Genomic DNA, 24,272 nt, shown 5'->3' with positions numbered 1-24,272 from the left:
CAAACTATTTTATGATTCTACATTATTGTAAAGATCAGGAGCTCCTTAGCAGCCCTGATTGTATGAAGAAATGAAGTGTGATTATGCTGTTGTACAAAAAACAGGTATACAATGCATTTTTCCTTTTTAATGGATAACTATTGAAAGTATAATGATATTTCCATAGCTTATGGCATTTTTGGTCCCATAGAAATTAAAACCATCTAAGCCAAGTTGTTAATTGTTTTCTGTGTTAAATGGAGAACTAATGCATTGTTAGTAAATACTTGTAGTCTTAGTCCTAAGAAGATGTAATGTTTGATGGTGGGAGGACATTGGTAGGGGAAAAACAACTCTGTCATTTCCCAGTCTCAATTTAAGTGTTTTAGATAATTAATCACATTTATTATGAAGGATGCAACTCACCCAACTGAAATACAGAAACCATAGACAGAAACTCAAATTGCAGTCTTCCTTTTTTCTTGACATTATTTGTGTGTTGCACTAATAGAACCAGCCTAGTACTAACACAACCAGTATTTCTAAAAGGTGGCTTAATCCACCACTTTTTAGTTTCTGGAAATCTACACACATTGTTTTTTACCTTCCTTTCTTTTTTTTTTTTTTTTTTTTAGACGGGGTTAGTTTATTCTGAAAATACATTCTGAGCATAGTTTCCTGTACTTAAATGGTTGTTTGGGTCATTTTTTTGTAATGTCTATAAAATGTACCCCCTTTAAATTTAGAGAAACAGCATATATGGTACTGCTGTTTATTTGAGGCTGGTTAAAATCTGTGTGCTTTATCTGAGAAAACAATGTTGCATTTGGGAAATGAAGCAGCCTTATGCAAAGACAAGTCTATTTAGCACTCAGATTTCCCCTTCCTGCAGCAGATAAAAGGTTTAAAGAATAGTTCCTTAAAATAAGGGAAATCTTATCTTGTCCAGCATCTGTGAGAAGCTGAGTAAAGGCCCTGGATCATTCTAGCAACTCCTACATTCCAAGATGTGGAAGAGGTTCTTAGCCATACTTCTCTGACTAAAGATTAGGCATGTAAATTTTACTCCTTTGCACCAAATATTGCATTGAAAAGAAAGATTATCTGAATTTTGAACGAGATATGTTCTCAGCTGCATTTTGGCTGAGTTTGTAATCTAGGTGGTTGTGGCAAGGACAACACCAACCCTGCAGGTTAGGTGGAGCTTCTGAAAGCCAACTTGGCCTGTTTCATCTGCTGTAATAGTTTGCTGGACTGGTTCTGTGCTTATGCTCCTGTTTCCAAGAAGTCAGTGGGCTGTAGTACAGAAAGAACTAAAACTGCCTTGAGGAGCCCTGGAGCATGTAGGAGAGAATTCATGAGGTATCAAATCCACACATACCTATATTAAAGTCACTGTTTGAGCCAAACTGACATGGCAAGGTGTAGTGATCCGTATTATTAGGCCCTTTGTAACACAAAGTGTTAGATGAAGCCTGTATAAAGAGGTGATTTGAAATTTTGAATTTAATGAATTCTAAGGGAAAGAAACCTGAATCCAAGGTTTGCTGCAAGGAGAGGCACAAGGAGTTCTAAGAGAAGCAGCTGAGCAAGTTCATAAGGCAAAGACATTTGATAAGCATGTGCAGAGTTGCTTAGGGCACTGTGTGACCACAAACTTTAGTGCCCACGGGGTTTGGTTGCTCAGGACTGTATGCGTGGGAAAAGAGTTGTTAATTAAACATTGCAGTTTTGCATTCAGTTGATTAAATTGTGCAAGAGTCTTCCTACAACACATTGAGCTTTTTTTCTTCTACATAAAATGATGCAAATCATGTGTTAAATGATATGCAGTGGATCAGTATCCTTCACATCATGATGTTGATTTTGTGATGATGCACGCTGTCTGGAGGTAAAATATCCTTCTTAAAATATAAACCTCCTAAAAAAAAGTTTAACTCCTGTGGCAGTTGCATCAAGATTTTTGCTCCACTGAATACAAGTGCTAACTTGTCCTTATATTGATTTACTGTAATATGCAAAATCCTTGGTGGCAGAGTGCACGCTCACTGATTGCTTTTTGCAATGTAAATCAGTATTTGGGGTATGAAAGATATCTTGCTGACTGTAAGTTGTGCTTCATTACTTGTTAGTGCAAGGTAATACTATGCAGTCAAAATAAAATAAACAGTTTTGTTAATTTTAGTGGCAACAATTATTGGGTTTGTGTTTCATTGATTTTTAGAGCAGATGTTTTGTTTAAATTTTGCCACCTAGATTTGCAGTACAGCACGAGTTAGAACAAGAAAGTTCTGGTAGCTCATCTTATTGTCAGTTATGTTGAATGAATGCCAAAATGTAAAGCTGTAAGTATGATTTAAAATGCTTCAAAAATTATTGAAAACTGATGGTGCGTTACTGGCCATGTGATTTGCTTTGAAATATTTCAATTGCTTAGACCGAATTATACATCTTATGGAATCCATTGTAATTGTGTTTAGTGTACAACTATTGCTAACAACTGAAAAGAATAAATAGGTCATAAGAAAATCTTGAAACTCTGCACCAGCATGTGCTGCTCTTCAGGTGAGGGATGCCATGTGTGGTTTGTATCATATACTTAATATTAAATTGTTAGTAGTGTTATACAGACTCTATGCCAAGCTTTAACATATTTTAAAAAAATGTATCTAGAAGAAAAAACACTTATTAAACAAGAGCATGTTGTTAAACATTTCCAGTTAATGTGCTGTGACTAAAAGAAAAAGTTAAATATGTTGACTAAGGTAGTAGGATCTTTTTTGGCTAATAATGTGACAAAAAGTATTTTATGTAATGTACTGTGCTATTGTATCAATGGAAAACACTAACTTCCTTGACCATTCTTGGATTCTCACAAGGAATGCACAGATAAAGAATGCACTAGAAGAAATGCTATGTTATTTGTATGACACATTGAAAATGTATATATTGGTTTAATCCTGTGAACTTTTCTATTTTATGCTTTATTGTTTTAAAAATTTATGTCAGTAATTAATGATAAAAGAACAACATAAATGACATTCTTATGACTTACTTTCAGTCTGTTTAAAAAAAAAATCCAATCTTGATATGAAATCAAATGTTCACATAACTGTTGCGTCATTGTTTGCAGTACCACTCTTCTTCCCTTTTCCTTAGTGCATATGTACTTGGTTTTCCTTCTTCTCCACTTACGGTACATTTTTAAGCTTGTTTTCAGTGCTGTGTGTTGAAAAATTGTAGCCTGTTATACATCTAGTTCTGCTTCTTTCCTTTGCTTTAAATATCTATAATTTTTTAAAAATATATGTATTCCTATTATTCTGTCTTTTTGAGGGGAATCTTTTCTATTTTCTCTGAGAAATCTTATTTGTTCCACAGAATAACATTTAGAATTTAGCATGTGGTTGATCAGGCCAAAACAATATTTACTAATGCTTAGAAATAAAGACTTTAAATACAAAAGAACAGAAATTATGTAAAGTAAAAACGAACATTTTTGAGCAACAGTTGCTGTTATCTTCCTTAGTTTGCTCTAGCTAATTGGGGCTCTGACATGTCTATATGTACATGTGCTATCACCAATTACTCAGATAGTATATTCTGATAAAGGTGGCCTCATTAGAAGAAATATTTTCTTTTTCTAAACAGTGTCATAAATATACATTACATTTGTTTAAGGCATCCTATGTCTTTGAAGTCATTTCAATGTACAACATAGTGTCAGCTCATTAACATTGGATCAAAGTGTATATTAAATTTCTGATTAAACATCCCCTCTCTTTCAGCTAGGAATAAACACAATTATAACTTCTTCCTTCCTGGTGTTGGTTTAAGATTAACATGTGCCCAATTTTAGTGAGTTTGACTGTTGCTTCTAGCCAGCTGGGTAAACAGACTTTAAGGAAATTAGGTGAAGTTTAGCATACAAACCTTTTTTTCTTAATGTTCAAAACTCCTTACATGTGTTCTAATTAACCTTCTTTTTGTCTGGCTGATGATTAGGTTTAATATCTGTGTAAGACTAGGCTTGTTTAACATTTCAACCAATTCTGTCCTTGGGCAATTAAAAGCTGCCAGTGCAAATGTGTCAAGATAGCTGAAATTGCAATGCCTGGTGATACTGCCTACATAAAGGAAATTCTAGTGCTCACTAATGAGACTCAAATATGCGGTAGCCATAAGGATTATGAATTTTGTCTTTTGGTTTTTTCTTTTGCCCAAAAAAATTCAAAATAAGGTAATTTAAGAATTATTCTTTTTGTTAAAGAAGATACCCTTGCAGAAAGAAGGTAATCCTTTTTCTTCAGACCTAATTTCTAATGGATACACAACCCAGGTTGCAGATTGTGCTTGTTTGTCAGTAGAAGGAATAGGTAGAAGGAATCCTGGCCCCACCACAGCACAGTCACATAAGTTATGTCTATGCTACATGGGAGAGTCTGGGTGTGAGTGTGGGTGAAAGTATGCTATGTCCTGGACTCAAACTTACGTTTCTGCATGCTAATGAGAGCACCTCTACCTTTATTGTGGTGCACTGTCCTTTACTGAGTCATCTTACTTGCCCTGTAGTCCTGAGTGACTCCATGCTGTATCTGGTCCTTCAAGAGAAGTGCGCAGATGGCTTGGGGGGTCCTTTGGACACAACATCTACAAAATTAGTTATGGGGGCAGATGGTGACAGCTTTGAGTTAAGACCATGCGACCAAACTGCTGCCTTGCCTTGCTATCCAGAAAGTAGGTGGGTTCTGGGTGCAGAATGAGGTTATGAACTCTGAGGACCATGTGCAGGCTTGTATTAGTTCAGTTTGGAAGCTTGGCTAGTTTGGGCTTGAACAAGTGTTCACATCCAAGTTTAGAAAACTTTGCTTGCGTGGTTGAGCAGTTGTTTTCAACTGCACTTTTGTAAAGGCGTGGTGGCTTATGGCTTGTGTCATGACTTTGTTTCTGCCTCCATCTTGTCCCTTGAAAGAGAGTTGTTTTGCTAGGATTTCTATAGATTGGAAGAGGAAATACCCTAAATCTTCCATTTCTGCACTGGAATCATATAACTTCTTATAGATTAAAATTTTGGTTATAGAAAAAAAATGTAGTCCTAGATAAGAGCTGGATACAAAATACAGAAAATGAAAACAAAAAAAAAAAAAGAAACGTAAGAAGAAAAGGTTAAAATATGGTATTTTAATGCTATACCGTAAATGTTTATTAGAAGTAATTCTCTAATTGCTTTATTTTACAAAAAAGGTTATGTGCCTTTTCTTTTATTAGATATAGAAGGAATCTGAAAAGAACATCCTCTTCAATATGTGAAATATTTTAATCTTATAATTAACTTTTTGAATTTTGCTTTGAAGGTTCTATTTGATAAATTTGAAATAGGAACTCTTTCAGTGGAGACAATTCTTCTAACTCAAATGGTAATTACTGATTGTGTCTGAAGTATGTTGATTACTGTAGATACAATTAGTTTGAATGCAAATGTCTGAATAGAAGTGCAGATTTCTACCTGTTTCATGTATCAGAGATACTGTGTTTATTTCTGTATTTTTTTTCATACTGTAGATGGCTGTGAATGCCCTTCCTGGAAAGTAGTTTGATCTGTGTAAAAGAATACTCTCCCTGTAGTAACATGTGGAAACAGTTTGTTGGAAAAAAATGAGAAGAAATTAATCATAGTTATTCTGAGCATCTTTTGCTGGTTCATAGCCAGACCTAATTTAGACTGAAATCCCTATGAGATGGTAGTGTTTGGAAACATATAAACAGTCTTTCACCCAGCAAAAACCATTCCAGGACATATTTGTAAACTGTTAGATACCTAGCTTGTCTAAATTAACATTGATTGTTATTGTTACGTAGTTCACCAGTGTCCTAATGCAATTCTTGTCTTCATGGCAAAGCAAGATAAAATTGCTTGTATGTTTACCAAGTTCACAGTTATAAAACTGACTTTAATGGTATTCCAAGATAGATATAGTGGCCCTACTAAGTGTGACAAGCCCCACCATCTCCAGCATACAGTTTCAAAGAAGTTAGCTGCTTTGAAATGATGAAAATGTATTTCTAATGTACTTCTGTTTTCAGTGTATATATGCGAGGCAAATTTATTTTTTCTAAGGCAGGGTGGCTAAATTATTTGTGAGTCTTGCTTCAGTCATATTTTGCTTGTCAGAGCTGAAAACAAGTCTGAATAAAGAATTAAAATGTATAAATATGAATATTGAGAAAACATGTAAAAGCTTAAGAATAGGAGCATTCTTTTAAACTTAGCACTCAAAGGCTTGTTTTTCTATGTCTCATATCAGGCCTATTCCTAAGTAATATTGAAACATTGAATTGTTAGTTGGAATGATTTAAATATTAAAGAAATAAAACATAAAATATACACTTAATGGTACTAGACAGCTGAGAAGATAGCATAGGGAAAATGAATTTCAGGGGAGGCAGAGGCTATGAATGGAGAAGAAAAGTATTGTTGGTGTAATCAAAAAGTGAAAAGAAGTCATGTTAGAGAGATGGAAGGCTTTGCTTATTTATGACTAGACTCTGTAAAGTTGTAAGCTGTCATTCCCACTCTCTTAAGCTGAGGGTTCCAGGCTGGTGGTGTGGCTGGACTTTGGGGGTCTGTGTTAGTACTTGGGGCTTACTGGGGACAAGGTAAGCATGCCAAAGACACAGCATACTTTTGTTTTAGTAGGCTAGCACGGAGGATCTGTGGTTGTCTGAACTTGTTACCACACTGTTCTAAAACAAAAGGAATTGTAGTTCTGACATTTTTTGTAAGGATTTTGTGCCACTGCAACTTTTTTTTTTTTTTTTTTTTTTTATTATTCCTAGTCCATTTCATTCAATTTGTTGAGATTTGCAGCTATTTATCATTGTTCTGTTTCAGCACTGGCTATCCGGAATGACCAAATCAGCGATGTGTGTTGGTTATCATGCTCTTTTGGACCTTTTGGCTCCATGATAACTTGTTCTTGGTGTGTTGTGCTGTAGGTGGGGAGTGCTGGTCCCTGGTGAATACTGCAGTGTGTTTTGGATATCTGTAAGCTGGATAATTTGTTGCTTTTGATAACAGCTCCATCTCCCTCCCTAATCCTTATGAAAATTTTAATGGGTTCTGTTTGGGTTTTACTACCTAATATAACCTTATTATAAATAAAATGAGGATTTTAATTATTTATGAATTTTCAGTAAAAGTAAGCTGTACTTCATTATGTTAGCCAAATTGTTATGTTGTGTGTCAACTTCTGTGATCTAAAAATTCATATTTAATTTTGTAATAAAACATGTCATTGATACTTTTTGGATTCAGCAGTCCTTGAACTGATTTTGCTGTCTGATCTTAAAGCTCATCCTGGTTATGGATTCACTGAATACGCACATCTAAACAACATCTTGTTGGACTGGAAGTATGATAAACTGAGAACAATATGTTACTGTTTAGTGAAAAGATGGGTTAGTACACCTTGGATCCACTGGAAACACTTGTGATGCTTTGTTATACTGACCTTCCTCATGCACTTCATTCTCTACCTTTTTTTCAGTCACCATTGAATCTTTAATTCTTGAATGCATGTTATGGTCTAGGCAATTATGCAAAAAAATGAACACAAGAGACAGAACCTTTTTGTAAATGTTTTTGATTTGTGCAGTTTAAAATGAGTCCTAAAAGACACCTGTTGTTTCAAAAAGTGTCTGGAAGTGGGTTCAGTTACACCAGATCAATGGATGTGCTTGCCTCTGAGGGACAGGTCTCTGTCCCTTCCCCTGAAGTTCATAGAATTCTGCGCTCTTAGGACATTTTAGCATTGCTTTAAGGAAGTTATAGATTAAAAGGTTGTTTTTTTCTTCCAATATTTTATTTGCAAAAGAAAAATATCAAGTTAGTGGTATTTGTTTCAATGTCTGTTATGCTATGGAACAGTATTTTAAGAGCTTGGTCACTCATATTTGGATACTTTAACTGATTTATTTAACAAAATGTGCAAAAACGAGGAAAAGAAATGCATTTCCTGGACATGCCAAGGTTAGTGCTTGAATGTGTTTGAAGTAGGGTGGCTTGAAGGCTGTAAAGTGCACATTTAAAGAAATTCAGTTAAACTATCCACTTCACCTTCAGGAAGGGTGTGTGATGCATTTTCTGTGTGATTTTGAAAGCAAACCTACTTGAAGTCTGGCTTAAAATTATTATAAATTGGAAGACAAGTACTCTTGAGTAGGGAAATGTCAGTATAAGACCCAGGCACTTGCTTTAGACTCACATATCATATGTATTTTGTGGTATGGTAATTTAAAGTGCAAAAAAGACTTTTAGAACTACAGTGACATTAGCAAGTACTTATAATTTTAAATGAGGATAGGTTTTCTTTGTTTTATTAATTTTTAAGTTCATGTCTGAACTCAAGTCCTCACCTGAGAGCCAGGCTAAATACTGAGAAAGTGCATTCCTGATGTAAAGAGCAAGTCAATACTTCTCAAATTAGAACAAATAAAATTCAAATACCTGAAACTCAGTATATATTCTCTTTTACTAATATAGAAATAATTTTTTATTACTGATTTATAACTGCAAAAACCAACATGGCAATCCCTTGCCAAGATTAAAATGCTTGCTATTGTAACTGAATAGATGTGGACTAGCTGAATGATTGTGTTCTCCACTTACACCCCACAATTATCAGGGACAGAAGTCCATTTAGATGCAATACTGCCTCATTGTAATATTGTCCCTACTGTGCCCTAATATTTAAGTTTCTGAATGAAAAAATGTAGTCTATAGCCATGTCTTAAATTCCTAAACTCCCCATTCAGTTCATTGCAAGGCTGCTAGGTGGAATTCAGAAAGGCTTTGTGCTTTTCAGAGTGGGGGGAAGATTTGTGCTAACCAGAGAGAAGTACTGCAGAATGAGGCATATATCCTTAAAACATGCCCCTCCTCGGCCTGTATATAAGACAAAACTCACAGCTCAATTCTTTTGATTTCCCATGCCAATTGTTGTGCCTAGACCACGAATGAAGATGCAATGAGCCAGTTTTGGAAGCAGAAGCACGAGTGGTGAGGTCTGTGTAAGCCAGCGGGGTTTGGCAGCTCTGTTGCCTTATAGCAGCTCAGGGATGTTGCCAGCAGTACTGCAGCTGCAAAGATTCCTGCATTTGGGACTCAGCTCTCTTGTGCCTTATGAAAAAAGTACAGGGCCACAGGCCAGTGTTTTCTCTTGCTTGGTCCCAATTTCACACAGTTTGAAAGTGGCCTTAGGAATTAATGCAGTTCATGTGTCACTGAGGTGGCAAATGCAGCCCTGTGATGGGTCACATCATCTGGTTGAGACAGCTCATGTGTGTTTGTGGAAAGAAAAAGGTCCTGTGGAAAGTGAGCCAGTAGTGAGCAAAACAGAATCAGTTTCTGTACCTTGTCTCAAGATTTTAAGGTTTTGACTCAGTGCTGCACCTTAGCAAGTGTGCTCAAGCTCAGCTTTTGGGGTTTTGGACTGCAGCTCTTTATCATATGAAGTTTTTCTGAACAGTTGAAACTTCTTGGCTTTACTAGGTACCAGAGCTCTCCATTCTGCTTTCAGTCATGGACTGAGTTGTCTTTTTCTGGAGTAAAAGCTGAGGCTTTCTTTTAAATCAAATGACTGCTTATTATCCTGTTTTTGCATACACAGAATTTCTCTCCTTTGTGTGATCAGAAGTCAGCCATGAATCTTATTCTTTGTATTAAATTTCATTTTTTCAATCAGTGTCAGGTATAGTTTGAGGGGACCTGCTGCAGAAAAAAATCTTATTGTGCCCAACTTGTGATTTCCTATTGAAGTGGCAGGAGGAGAGGGAGAAAAACTCACCCTGCCACGCTGGACTCAGTTATGGGGTATTGTAAAATAAAACTCTAGTTGTTTAAAAAATGCACTTGTTAAATGTTAAGTGCCGTGAAGCTTTCAATTACTTGAGAAGTTAATTGCAGAGTTTAAAAAAAATATTGCATTTGGATTTAGTAGAAATTAGGTCATTCTGAATTGTTTGGAAGAGCTAGGCCTCAGCAGAGCAGGAGTTGTGGTTCAGTATTGTCACAAAGATACCAATACAGATATTCATAATTTTTTATTGTGCAATAAACCAGATGGCAAGAAAACAATGTGTTTCTGAGTTCTTTTAAGAACACAATTCTGAGTATTCAATTTTATTTAGAATTGCAGTTTGGTTTTTTGTTCCTCAGAGTGCATGTTTCACTTGTGAGATTTGGTTACGCAAGTCACATTGTATTCTTCTAGCCTGTTTTATGCTGAAAATGTAACATGACAGGATTGTTAAAAACTGTAATAAAATATTGGATCAGCCTAAGGAAGCCTCTTTTGCTAAATGGCTTTCTGGAATGGTAACTGTTCCAGAAATAAAAATTCAAATATATAGCTCATTACAGAAAAACTGTGGGTAACATGCTGCTCTCTCTCTTTTCCCATGACCTTCTAATTTTATAATTTTATGTGTATGTGTGTGTGTGACCAATTAAAGTATGATGGCACAGCAAAATAACATAGTCCAAATGCCCAGCAGCTGGGATATAGATGTAATAATCCATGTCCTTGAATCATAGGAAATAGAGAGGGGACAAGTTGCAGATAATTTAGTCTCTACTTCTGCTATGCATAGCTTTTGCTCTAAGTACATCTGTTAAATTTACACCTCATTTAATACACTGACATATTACTAAAATTATAGTGGTGTTTAGTTTTCTCAGTTTGTCTTTTCTATTAGAGAAATAAAATTCATCCTGGCTAGGACAGAAAGGTGGCCTAGATGACTTCTTGAGATTCTTTACAGACAGTTCTAATGTGATTGCCTGCTTTTTACTGACCTTTCTGTACCACATTTTGTCTTTGGATGATAGTGTTTTACTCCATGTAGCTTTTGTATAGGTATCTCTTTCCATGTATTAGAAAGGAAAAGTGCTTTTCAGATTTTGAGAAAGTACTTCAGATATTTCTCTTCTCACATTTATCTTTTGAATCTTGACTCTTCCTTCACCCTGCCCTGGTTGGTTATGCATATCAGAACTATTTGGGCATGAGAAATTGGTTTACATCTCTGTATTCATTCTGTAAAAAAATGAACTGAGAAACTGTAATTTGGAGCTCATGAAGTGCTCAACATGCAAACTGTTTTTGCCTTTGTTTTATTGTTTAGTAGTGTAAAAGGGAGAGGGAAGAGAATTTGTTCTTTCTCTTCTGAGGTTGCAAGAACTTTTTTGTCTTTTTCTGCCATTTTATGATTATCTGAGGTCAGAAATCTTCTAAGAATGGACAGGACTCGTATTAGGGCAGGATTTGCCAACAGTGATAAGTAAAATTGCTCATTTGTAATAAGGGACCTATTTTTTTTCTGTGTCAAAATTCACTAAACCTCAGAAAATATGAGTCTGCAGTAAAGAGTGTCAGAATTCACCACTGGGAATTATTCTCTAGGCATACTCTTAAGATGTTGGATATATCCACATATCTTGAAATAGCATAAATTATTCTTTTTTTATTCATCTTAAAAATTCATAATTAGCAGAATAGTGTGAAGATGCTGTTCTCAGTGTTTAGCATTGATGGAGAGCATGATGGAGCAGTGGTTATCATTGATGGAGAGCATGCTTTTTTGCCCTGTGACTTGGTAAGCAGTGTTCTGCCATTGCATTCTCTTCATTATTGTATGGATCACTCTTGTCCCAAGTGTCTTAAGCTACATCCAAAGCACATGAGCATTTCATAAGTTACTGATGAATTGTGGGTAACTTTCTGCTATCAAAATGCCTAAAGCCATGTAGGAGAGTTCTGTTTCAGAGATGCCACAGATCTTTAATATTATATATTGATGAAAAAATCAAAGGTAAATAAATGTTCAGTTTATTTCAAACCTAAGCAAACTAAAACTGAAATATAAGCATATAAATATCTGCTCTGCAGCACTGTGCTGCTGGATATTGAGTACTTTCAGATGTATCTGCTGTGTTCCCTCTGATTTCTCTGGTAAGTGTGGTAACTCAGTATTTCACAGGGTGAATTCAGCACAGAGGAACAAGCTCAATTTTCTGAAACTTTTCTTGCAGCTTAGTTCTGATCAATTCAGATCTATTTAGATCAAGTTGAGATCTGTGAAAGCAATAGGTGTTGTGGATTGTCAAGACTTCTCAGCTGTGTCTGCTGCTGTTTGCTCTCTGAATAGGCCTAGACCTGTCCTCATGGAAACTGCCTACAGTGTATAGAGAAGAAAGTCTGAAGAATGTATATCTTAGAACTGTACATGTATTTGCAGTAGATGTTTATGAAGGGCTTATGGTTTCTTTCTTTTTTTGGTAAATTTTCCCTTGAAGTGTTCTTATACAGTCTTCCATTGCTACATTAATCTTGAAAGTCTCATACAGATTAAGTAGCGTGATTTACAGATTATGACAAATAGAAAAGATAAAGAAGGAAAAATCTGAATTTTCAAGCTTTTTTTGACAAAAGCTTTGTGATATAAATTAATATGGATAACATTTAGGTCTCTCATTGTGTTTTGTTCCACAGGCAGCAGGAGCAATTCGTCCTTTAGTTTCTACTGTTATTGCCTCTGCTGCTGATGGCTGCTTGGACCACTCACTGGAACGTGCCAGGTACAGAGCAAGTGAAATGCCTCAGGCTTTCTTGTTTGATATAATCTATGAAGCATACCAACAGGTGAGATATTAAGGCTTTCTAAGACCTTTTTTCCATTTACTTCAGTTAAAAAAAGAAAAAGGTAACTTTATTTCTCTTCTTTCAAGAATAGAGCTTCAGAACCTATTTCAGATTACATCAAACTGAATGCTTATTACTTCTGAGTTTTTTAAAAAAGGCTTATAATTCTAATTTATTCAAATTTTTGATTAGTTACCTTTTAAATACAAGAGGGGGTGATAGGTCTAAATGGCTGGAAAGACATTATTGTGTATTAAATACTTAAATGAGTGGTTTATATGTTTCAAGTCAGGTGTCTGTATAAAGTATTGTCGACTGAGAGTATCAAAGGGTTTTGGATGCACAGTGTAATAATGACATTTTATAGTAATTTAGTGGGATACAGGCTGTTCTAAAATACTGAGATAATATAACATGCTATATCTAGGTAAATGTTCATTCTGTTTCTTGTTGCATGTGTATTACATACTTTGATTAGTGGCTGAAAATAGTTTACTTGTCTCTGTTGTAATTTTTCATTTTTTCCTAATATATTACTTTGAAATTAACTTTATTCAGGAAAATTAAAGTTGTGGGTAATGTATTAAACCCTGACTCTTTTGCCTTAATTTGCCCTGAAGACTGCTTTCATTTGCCCCACCCTGCATTCACAGTTTACTGGAAACATTCCAGGCTTTCGTCTCAGCACTGCTTCCTTTTCATTCATCACCTTGTGGAAATTGCCTGTCCAGGTATCTTCCAGACTGACTGGAAGCAGAGCATTTCTTCATTTGTCACTTGGAAGCAATTATTTTTCATGTTCATGCTGACAGTCATGCTTCCCATCAGTCTTTCAATTCTAAACAAGCCCAAGTTTCTGATACTCACTTTCAGAGAGTACAAAGCTTAGAAATCACTAACAAGAGAAAAATGTGAGGACAGGCAATGAAGAAGCTGTTACTTAATTGTTCAGTAATTGTTTTCCTTAGAAATGTTGGCACAAATTCTATGTCATACCCTTTATGCTTGATACTTGAAGATATTAAATGCTGAAGATGAAGGCCTATCCAAAATGAAGAGCTACTCAAGTGATTGGACTGGCTTCAACCTTTTTGCTTCTGACAGGAGGCAGGGGGTTGTTCTTAGTATATGACACACAGCTGATACTTCTGAGATTCTACCTTGAATGTAGTGGGTATACTTATAAGAAATGTATCCTCTGTGTGCATAAGAACGCATCTCAAGAAACCACTGCTGCTGTTGGTTATACAACCCTTTTTGATGTGTGTATCTTTTAGCAAATTTCATATTTATGTGCTGTTTCTTGCAACCACCTTCCCCTCCACCCCCCAAAAAACCCAGTACTTTTTCTACCATGTTTTTTTTTTATAATTTGAAAATACGGTAGAGCTGGCAAATACATAAAAAGCTCTTGTCTTAAATGCCTCACTAAAAAGACAACTATATTTGCAGTTCCTGTGCTCCTCTGAATAGAGTTTTTTCTCACATATGCATTCCATCAGTCTTCTTTTTTGTATCCCTGCTCTTTCAAGAACAAGCCACCAAAGTTGTTAGAAGCAACCAAGGCTATGGTTTCTTGTCTCCAGTTTCCTTTGCTTTGGCTAAATTCGGGTCATTTTAATGCTCTGTGCCTGGACCCTTGGGAAGTATAACACTTTGCTAAAATCTCTCAACTCATATTGTTTCCTAATAATTTATGTTTCAATGGTGTCTAGCTGTCCAAGTCAAGGATTAAGACCCTATTGTTCTGGGAACTGTACAAACAAATAAAAAAAGACAGATAATCGTTGTCCTGAAAAACCTAGTCAAGCTACTGTAGGACAGATTTTTGTAGGAATGGATGCAGTTTATGATGCTTTCTAAATGTTAAGGTATCCATAATCACTTCCCATAGCCTGGTGAAGGTAAGTACCATTGTACAGATGAACAAAGACGAGAAACTAATTTTGTTAGTCATGTTGCAAGTCATTCACGAAGCTGGGAATGGAATTTGTTTTGGCTGACTCTGCCTGGGATCATGATCCCATGCCTGTGTATTTTATACAGTTGTGACCTTTATGCAACAACAGTGTGGGGAAAAACAACAGTCAAACATGCATTCCTTGGAAAGAAACTGTCCATTTGAATTAGTGCTTTGAATAACACAAGCTTTGCAGTTACATAGTGGTAATGTGGAATACTGCTTTCAAACTCCATCTCTATTTAAGTGCACTGTCAGATGTGAGTAGGTAGGTTCAGACTGTTGACTTCCAGATATGTTTGTGAGTATCTGAATACATTTACCACAAGTTGCAAAATTTAGTTAAAGGTCAGATACCTGACCCTTACAGCTTTGCTATCTGCAGTTTTTTGGCTCTTCTTCTCTGATAGCAATCTGGGAAGAGCAGTCTAGAGGTGTTTCTCCTTTTATAGCTGTTTTAAATTTGTCTAGAGGTGCTTCTCCTTTTATAGCTGTTTTAAATTTATCTAGAACTAGAACAGAGTAAGGTATTAACACTATTAATATATGGAAAAATATATTTGTATGATTTTTACCAAATTAAGTAATTTCCTTAGAAAACATTTTCCATTTCTAGCTCAAATAAAAAAAGGATAGTAGTGACTTGGGGAAAAATACATGACCTGTTGAATCTCCTCTAATTAGTTTTATGTATAAATATCAAAAGTTTGATTTACACTAGTATCTTAAAATATATGTGTACTACAGGGAATCCCCTTCACATTTGGTGCCAAAAATCCAGGGCAGATTTTGAGGAATTCAGTCAGGTTGTTCACCTGCATTTCATTGTGATGCTTTTAATTTAGTTTTCAGTCTTGCATCTTCCCTGTTGCCTAAAACAAGTATTCCAAACAGATCTTTGTTCAGACACATATTACTTTCTGCTTTAACTGTTATGATGCCAAGACTTCTGACTTCATAACTATTAACTTTCAAATTTATACAATTTATAAGCTTTATAATATTTATAAAAGTTACCAATTTTATTTGTACAATGTGTATCTGGCTCGGGGTGGACAAGTGACCAATGCAAATAACTGTGTGTGGGTCTTGCAGGTGGGAGGCTTTATGTTAGCCTGGGATTTTCCTCAGGATTTTAGGTAAAAGGACGTATAAATTTGTTTAGGGAATAAAAAGGACATATAAATTTGTTTAGTGGTGTTGCATCACTACTCTTAGTTCTGCTATGTCCTAATTTGTGAATTCTCCTTTCCTGCACAATGTAATGAACCATAGTAAATGGACAAATAAAAAAATTTAAAACCAAAAATGCAAATCTCTAATAACTAGTAAAACCTCTGGAAAAGTTCCAAAAAATTGGCAGAATCTATGATTTACTTCAGGTCTGAACTATCTGGGGCAAAATCAGCCAATGGAACTCTTTAAAAATTATTTTTATTTTATTATGTTAATAACAATTTCCTAATCTTTAAAAATACTTGGTTTTTTTTCTATTTTTATCAATCCCAATGAAAATCAAGAAAGTTTAAGTGTTAATTGAAAATCCATCCTATCCAAAGATAGCAAATAAGGCATAGATTCCTTAGACCAGACTTGTTCATTTTTGCTTAAGGTAGTTTCATGTTTCTGTTCCACTTCTTAATTTAAATAGGAACAAGTGGAGTATGAGCCTGCAAGCCTGGGAGGAGGTGGGGGGGGGAAAGACTTCACTTTCCAGAAGTCAAGTGTTCCCTGGAGCAGTACCTTTTAAAAGAATTAGAGTATCAGGAAGTCAGGTAGACTACCATTTTCCTTTAATCAGAGTAGGCTGAGACTGATTTTTGTAATACTTGTTTTTGACATATTGTGAAATGCACAAAGATCTCAAAGATTTTTTTGGTCTTTTACACAAAGCATCGTGTTGTGTCATGTCATGTGTTCTGTACAAAGTAATGCACCTACTGTACATAAAGGCTGAAATACTCAAAGCATTGAACACTTGAAATACATCTGCTAAAGCAAGAAAGGTAACAGTAACATTTAAAAAGCATTACCCTTCCATGATCTGGAAGAGAAATAACCAAAAATGGAAGCAGAAGAGGAGTGGGGTAGGTGGGAGATTCTGACCAGCTTCTATGTCAGATATGCAAACAAACAGCCCTGCTGAGATGATGCGATGGTTAAGGAGTTGTTAGTATGGGTGTGGAGAATACCAGAGAGTTGCTCACCAGTGCCACCAGTCCAGGGAAGCCAAGAACCTTGTGAGAGGGAATAGTTACCAACAGCTGAAAAAAGAGCAGGATATGTTAGAATGCTGTGTGCAGGAATCGTTGATATGTGAGTGGTATGGCAAAGTCTGATCACTAATTCCAAATTAAGGGTTAGCTTTTTAAGAATCTTACTTAAAAAGTACACATTTTTGTTCTGCTGATAATTTATACATTATTTTACAATTTTCCTCAAGATCTGCTATATCTGTGGAAATTTATTGCAGGAATTACATACTTTTTGGGGAGGGTGGGGTGTTTGTATTACATGTATAGTTAGTTTAATCATCTGTCCATAGTAGACCTTTTGCAGAGCATGGAAGTTTATATTTAGCTAATCAGAACAATGAAGCTGAAGTGAAAAAAAAATAGGAACAGGAAGCAGGAATACTCATTGAAGGAGAATGAGCTTCAACATGTTTAGAGACATTTCTCTGATTCATGTTTGTAACCTCCTTACAGATATCCACACAGATCAGTGTGATCTTAGGCATTCTCTCTAATCTGTGCAGAAAATATGTAGGGATTAGTACATTTTGGGGCTACACTGAATTAGTGTAACTCTTCATAGCCAATATTAAACACTCTTTGAATATTAAGCAATTACATTTACTTATGGGCCATTACAACATCTGCCTGCATAGGAGAGAACAGCTATATATAAACATAGTAATGACAAGATACACAACAATAGTGTGTCAGAGAGAATCATTCACATACTTTGATGCTGAATTCTGGGAGGCAGATGTTCTTCCACTCCCCAAAAACATCATTGCAAGATGTCCATGGATTGGGTGGAGATGGGGAAAGAGATAGTCTGCGAACTGTCCAACCTGGTCATTAGTGGAAGAAAAGGAAATCCTAAAATGGTTCTCCTCTAACAAACCCCTAGAAATGTTCAGGGAAGATCTTGCCAGACTAAGAAAGGAAGTTGGCTATTGTTAGGGCCATTGTAAAAGTATTTGCTCAAAGTATTGTCTTTTCTGTATGTAAATAATAGGGAGTGTATTACATGTGGATTTTGTAATCTTCTAAAGTACTTTTTGAAAGGGCACAACATTACTGGCATTCTTTTTCAAACATGTGTGAAGCATTTTAGTATCCTCTGTAGCAGGGAAATGGAGTCAGCTGTAGCAGTTTAGCAATATTTTGGCATAGGTCAGGCAAAGTCCTTCGAGGCAAAATGTCTAGACTGATTTGGGGATTTTCCTGTGGCTTCATTCTTTGTTAAAAACATCAATGTCTGTCAAATTATTATTGCCAGGAGCAAAAAGCGATTAGATGAACGGTAGTAGACAAATTGTTGACTAAAACCTTGGCAACTTTGGGAGAAAGGGTCAGATTCTGAAAAAGGACTGAAGGATCAAGACATAAATGAGACAAAATTTGGGCATTTAATTCTAGTGCTGGAATCCTGAAAAAACCACTGCTCATCTGCTTGCCAAGACTAAAGATATCTGAATCTTCAAGGCACCTCAACCTTTATTTTTAACATTCACCAAACATGAAACTTTGTGTATATCAAGGCATGTAAGTTGTCACCAAGGTTTACCAACTTAATATTTTATCTCCTGTAAGCATTCAGTTGGAGATAATTTTTTTTGTCTGATTCTCTTCCGTCCTGAGTTAGTGGTATGGGTCAGAGCTGTTCATATTTAGTGTAGTGTAAAAGCTCTGAAAAAGAGATCACCATTGTTTGAAACATATGACAAATAGTGCACAGAATATATGTTTTATTGTAAGTTGTACTGGGTTGTTTCTTGGCCTTGGTCTTTTTTTAAAAAAATCAGGAATCTTTTATTAAGTGTATTGTCTTGTGATAATTTATATTCAAAATTCATTCTTATTCAAAATGATTTTGCAGTTTTTGTATGCTCTGTGTGTGTGTAGGTCCACTTCCTTTTCCACATCCCCAGGCTCTAGTCACCCACTTTACTTTTACAGTTTATAGTTATATGTTCAGGTCTTAGAAATATATGCCATGTAATACCATTATTGTATTTGTCCTAATTCTGCATTCTAGTTTGTGTCTATAGGTATTCTTCCTTCTCATTAAAGGTATTCTGAAATACTGAATCAAGAAGTGATTTGTGAATTAGGCAAGAGCTGGCTAGACTAACAGTAATCTTGTAGTATGATTTGTATGAAGGCAGTACTACAAACCAATGTTCTTTGTATGGAATCTTAAAGGCATCATTCTTCCATCTGTTTACAGTTTTAGTGTAACTACCTACTTGGTTGGTCCAAGTTAGCTGAATACTCAGCTGAACAGTTTTTTGAAGTTCCCAGCCCTGGTTTTAATTATTGGTGTACTACTTGTATGAAGATGGCAAATATCTGTGACTTTTCCAATGTACAATCTAAGCATATGAAATAATCTTACAAAAAGGAAGCATTTCTGATTTTTCATAGGTCATTAGGATTTTAGATATAATGGTTTGACAAGGAAATCCGTCTACTACTAAGTGTTAGGTAATCTGTTTCTTCTTACATGAGAAATTTCACATCATCAGCAGCACCCTTTCATTGTTGTGGTCCATTTCAGCTTTGATTTCATGACTTGTTTTAGTCACATTTGAAAAAAAATGTTTATTTGGAACTTCAGTAGAACCTGAGTTCTGTTCCATTTAATGCACACTGAAAGCTGGTAATTTTTTCCTTGTTTTGATGCAAAATTGCTATGGTGCTAATTTTTTAATAAGGCAGTTTTGCAGAGGTTCTGCCTTTCTCCATTCATCAGGCTGATGCATGCAGAGTGTTTAACTACAACCTCACCTAAATGAATATCCTAATTTTTATATTCTGCAGGTTGTAACACTGAGATATTTTCCAAAGAGATATGCTATTCCATCTAGCATCTTTTTAACCTGACGACTTTACCCTGAGGAACAGGGAGGAATAAATAATTTTTCCTGTCCTTAAAGCCTACCCAATTCTAAAGAATACTTTTCAGGGTAAATGTGCTAAAATAAATTTTGTTAGTAATGCTTTCTTTTATTCAAAAAGTGAAGCTAGATTGGTGGTCTGGAGAAAACTATGGTAGTTTAGATAGTTCTGTACTTGATTAGTTCTTTGGCACAATGGTAGAGCCAGGATATTGTCTGAATCCCCACCTTGCCCTAATTAAATTCTGCCACAAGAATGTTTGGAGAGATTCTAATGCCTTGCACAAGAAAAAAAAAGGTTTTTTGCTAATGGGATAATTACTTCCATTTTATGTCACTCCTCATCCTGTAGGATCTCAAAGAACTTTGCAAATTCACATATTAGCTCTTGGAACTGTTTGCTGCAGTGGTGCAAAGCTTCTACTCCATGGGTGAAATTTGGCATCTCTATGGCAGTGAAAAGACATTTTGTCTTCAGGTATAATTTGGAAGGTGTATGCTAAGAAGACACAATGCAAATATTCAAGTTGGAAATTAGATTGGATTATGAGAATACTGTTGTGTTACTGGCTTTACCCTGGTAAGTGTCCTGTATCCATGAGAATCACCTGTTTGGCACAGGCTCAGAAAATGCTGAATACTGAGTGGGGATCCTGGTACCCTGTGTATGGGAGACCACCCACCTAAATTGTCATCTGCTGCGTGTTCTGAGAGTAACAGAGGAGACAAGGTAGTGAAGCTAGAGGTTTTAATCTCTTGTTATTGACAGTTTGGTGTATTGAAAGGCAAGGAAAAGGACCATTTAAAATCTTGCATAATTCAAGAGGTGATTTTTCTGAAGTAAATTGTTCCAAGAACAGTCTTATCTGTTAAAAAATTTTAAAATTTAAAAATACATTTTAGCTTGGCCTGAATTTGGCTTGCCTTTGCTTCCAACCTTGATTAAATTATCTGTTGGTTTCTTAATTTTATCATGGGATGTATTTAAAAATCTCTTTATTGGGAGAATGTGAACAATTATGTCTTCAAATATTCTTAGAATAACCTAAATAATCTGTCTTTTCTACATGAGGGCAAGATTTTTCTTGTCTTTGTCTTGTCCAAATAATTGCTTCCCAAGTATTTTTCCAATTTGCAAGATAATTTAAAAAGTGTAAACAATGAGTCCTAACACAGTGTTTTGACTGCTATTCTTGTCACATAGATTATCGCCATTTTCTTATTTCTTCATGTTGTAACTAAAATATGGGTGTATATATTTAGTGTACTTGGAAGCAGCATGAGTACCAAAATGTTGCAATGAGCAATCAGGAAATGTTCAGGGGCTTAATGGCAGATTGCCATGAAATCATGGCATGTACAGGAAAGGCACTTGCAGTTACTGCACTGAAAGATTTTGGGATATATATACAGATCGTGTAAAAAAAGGCTTGCTTAATTCTGTTAGGGAGTAAATTTCTTTATTTCTTCTCCTCACTACTACTGCATCTGGATGCTTGTCACAACAGTTTTAATAATTAACTACAGTAAAAATAGTTTCAGAGATGAGATAATCTGATTTATGTTGATCTCAATGTTTCCTCATTCATGTTTCCTCCTTCTGTTTGCTGCTTCTGCTGTCTCTTATTTAGCTGTGGCATATTGATGTAGACTGAGTACTTTCTGCAAATCCACTGTTGGATTCAGCAATTTTTGGTTTCAATGGTAATGAGCATGGCAAAAAAAATCTTTATAAAATATTATAAAAATGGGCCAATTCAGGTTCAGTGAGAGTTTGTGTCTACTTCTTTTCTTAACTCAGTAAAATGTTCCCGATGATGAATGTTCATGATTTATTCTGGCATTTCAGCCATGGAAAATTGATTTGCCAGGATCTGGAAAAATCCTAAGGCTCTGCTATTGTTGATTAGTTATGCATTTTAAGGGCAAGTGTTCTGATATTGTTACTGAATGGATTTACATGGGAGAATAAAATGGATAGGCTGCTGACAGTGGAAAAAGTGCTAAAGATTACACATTCAAGGGTTAGGGAAGTGAAAACACTGTCTCTACACAGGCTTTAAAGATACCTGTATAAAGAAGCATATCTGAAATTTTTCTTTCAGTTCATGCATAAAAGAATATTGTTTTGTATCATTATAAACTAAGGAATGATGAAAATATAAGAAAATAACAGTCCTGTATTGAACCTTTTTTTTTTATCTGTGCTGGTTCTGTTTTATGGTTGCCAGTTTCCATATAAAGATACAGTAAATTAAATACCAGGGAGACACAGGCTGCATAGCTGCTCTTTTCTCTAACCTCTTATTCTATGTTTACACCTTGCATTTTAGGAAGTAGTAGTATTTTTCAAAATGTTTTCAAACAAATTTGGGGGAAGAGGAAGAAGACTTTGTGTATTCCTAAAATCTGTATCTCATTCCACTCGTAGCACTTTATTCAAATATCCACTGTTGGAAAACAAACAAAAAAAACTACCCACAAAAAAGTTTCCCCAAAGCTACCTATTAGAATGCCTTTGAATATTCAACAGTACAAAAGCATTTTTAAGTAACATATTTCCTTCTGTGTCATTTAAAGAGCTAAACTATTATGTTTTCTTTCTTTTGTGGATATGTATTGTGCCAATATTTCCAGCTGTTTCCATCATTTCAAATCTGTGGTCTGAAACTTAAACTATGTCTATTGTTTCACAAAGCTATGTGTGCATGTCAAGTTCAGTTAACTGTACACTGTCAAACTTATGTTAAAAAGGCTTTCAGTAATAAAGGGACTTTAGAAAGAATAAGAGTTTTAAACAGATTTTTGTATTGTTACTTCAATCTAGATGTACACTGAATTACATACAGAAGACTTAGAATGAGAATGGTTGTATACCTGGGTCAGTAAGAATTTTCTTCACAAGTATTCTGGATTTCTTGTAGAATCGTAGAATATCCTGAGTTGGAAGGGACCATAAGGATCACTGAATCCAATTCCTGGCCCTGCCGAGGACATCCCCAGTAGTCCCAGCACTTAAGAGCATTATTGAAATGTTTCTTGAGCTCTGCCAGGCTTGGTGCTGGATCACTTCCTTGGGGAGTTTGTTCCTCCCTCTGGATGGAGAACCACTTCCTAACATCCAACCTAAATCTGCACTGATACAGCTTCAGGCCATTCCCTGGGGTCTTGTCACTGATCACCACTGAGAAGGGATCAGTGCCTGCCTCTCTGATTCCTCATGTAAGGAAGTTGTAAGGGCAATGAGATCTCCCTTCAGTCTCCTCTTCTCCAGGCTGAACAGACCCAAGTGACCTCACCCCCTCCTCATACGGCTTCCCCTCAAGGCCCCTCAGCATCTTTGTTGTCCTCCTTTGGACACTCTCTCATAGTTTAGTGTCTTTTTTATATTGAGGTGCCCTAACACTGCCCTCAGCACTCGAGGTGAGGCCACCCCAGTGCAGAGCAGGGTGGGACAATCCCTGCCCTTGACTGGCTGGTGATGCTGTGCCTGATGCAGGACGTTTTTAATGGGTGCGCTTTAATAATGCTTAATTTGTTAACTGAATTTCTTAGGGCAGTATAGAAGCTTTTGAATTCTGCACTTTAAATATGGATTTAAAATTTCACATATGAAGATGTTTAGCATGAGATGGTATATAAACAGCTGGCCTTGTGCTGCTACTTCATTTCATTGTTCTCCTCTGACATCAGTGTATCAGACTTGGAGAACAGTATGCTCTGACAATATGTTTAGGTTGAAACAATTACAGATAATTAGAGTGGTAAATGTCATGATATACAAGTGTTAGTGAAATATGTTTTTAATTATTACTTTGCTTTGTGTCATATTTCATCCCTTGAAGCAAGCAATGCGCTCAAGATGCCTTAGCCCATTTATGGAACTTCTCCAATCCCTACTAATTATCTGTGATTAATACTTTGCTAAAAAGTTGGAATTGCTTAGTTTTGTCCTAGTTGCATTAATTACCTGTATATTTAAAAATTATATATTTCAAATGATATATAAATTCTTCACAGCTGAATTTATTCCTGAAATTTTCTCTTCCATTCTGAAGCAAAAATAAAAATGCATGGTTTTTTTTAGTCTGTATGTTGTTCACATTAGTGGAAATTTTTTTGTGTTCTACCAGAAAATTTTCCTTAAAAAAAGTGGAAGAAGGAATAATTTTGGTAATAAATATTTGGAATTGAAAGTTAGTAGGCCATTTCTGATTTTACTGGCACTTTATCTCTTCTTTACTTAAGGGATCACTGCATTTTTATGTATTTTGGAGATAGAGTTCCCTCTTCTTTTGTCTTCTTTATTGACCTTTTTTGTATCCTGTATATTTAAATTTGTGCTTAGTATAAAAATGTTCCAAAGCGGTTTTTGGAAATTCTTTCCTTTTTAAGTTACTCTGTGTTCTTGTGTCCATTTTGTTTTGTAACTCAAGCTAAAAAACTGTAAAGAGCAATAACATTTAAAGTACCTTTCTAAGTTGGCTGGCAAATTAAAATG

At 35.6% G+C, this 24,272-nt stretch overlaps 1 protein-coding gene across 2 annotated transcripts in view; it reads left to right on the top strand.

Moving 5' to 3' along the window:
- CRPPA (CDP-L-ribitol pyrophosphorylase A) overlaps nt 1-24,272 on the top strand; it is a 108,691-nt gene that overhangs the window by 12,235 nt on the left and 72,184 nt on the right. For both annotated transcript variants that reach the window (XM_059485919.1, XM_059485910.1), the window contains exon 3: nt 12,531-12,680. In XM_059485919.1, the coding sequence (XP_059341902.1) occupies nt 12,531-12,680 (150 nt within the window). The remainder of the gene's footprint in view (nt 1-12,530; nt 12,681-24,272) is intronic.

This window comes from Ammospiza nelsoni, chromosome 1 (genome assembly GCF_027579445.1).
Source record: "Ammospiza nelsoni isolate bAmmNel1 chromosome 1, bAmmNel1.pri, whole genome shotgun sequence".
NCBI classification, from domain to species: domain Eukaryota; kingdom Metazoa; phylum Chordata; class Aves; order Passeriformes; family Passerellidae; genus Ammospiza; species Ammospiza nelsoni.
This window is presented reverse-complemented; position numbering and strand designations above follow the sequence as displayed.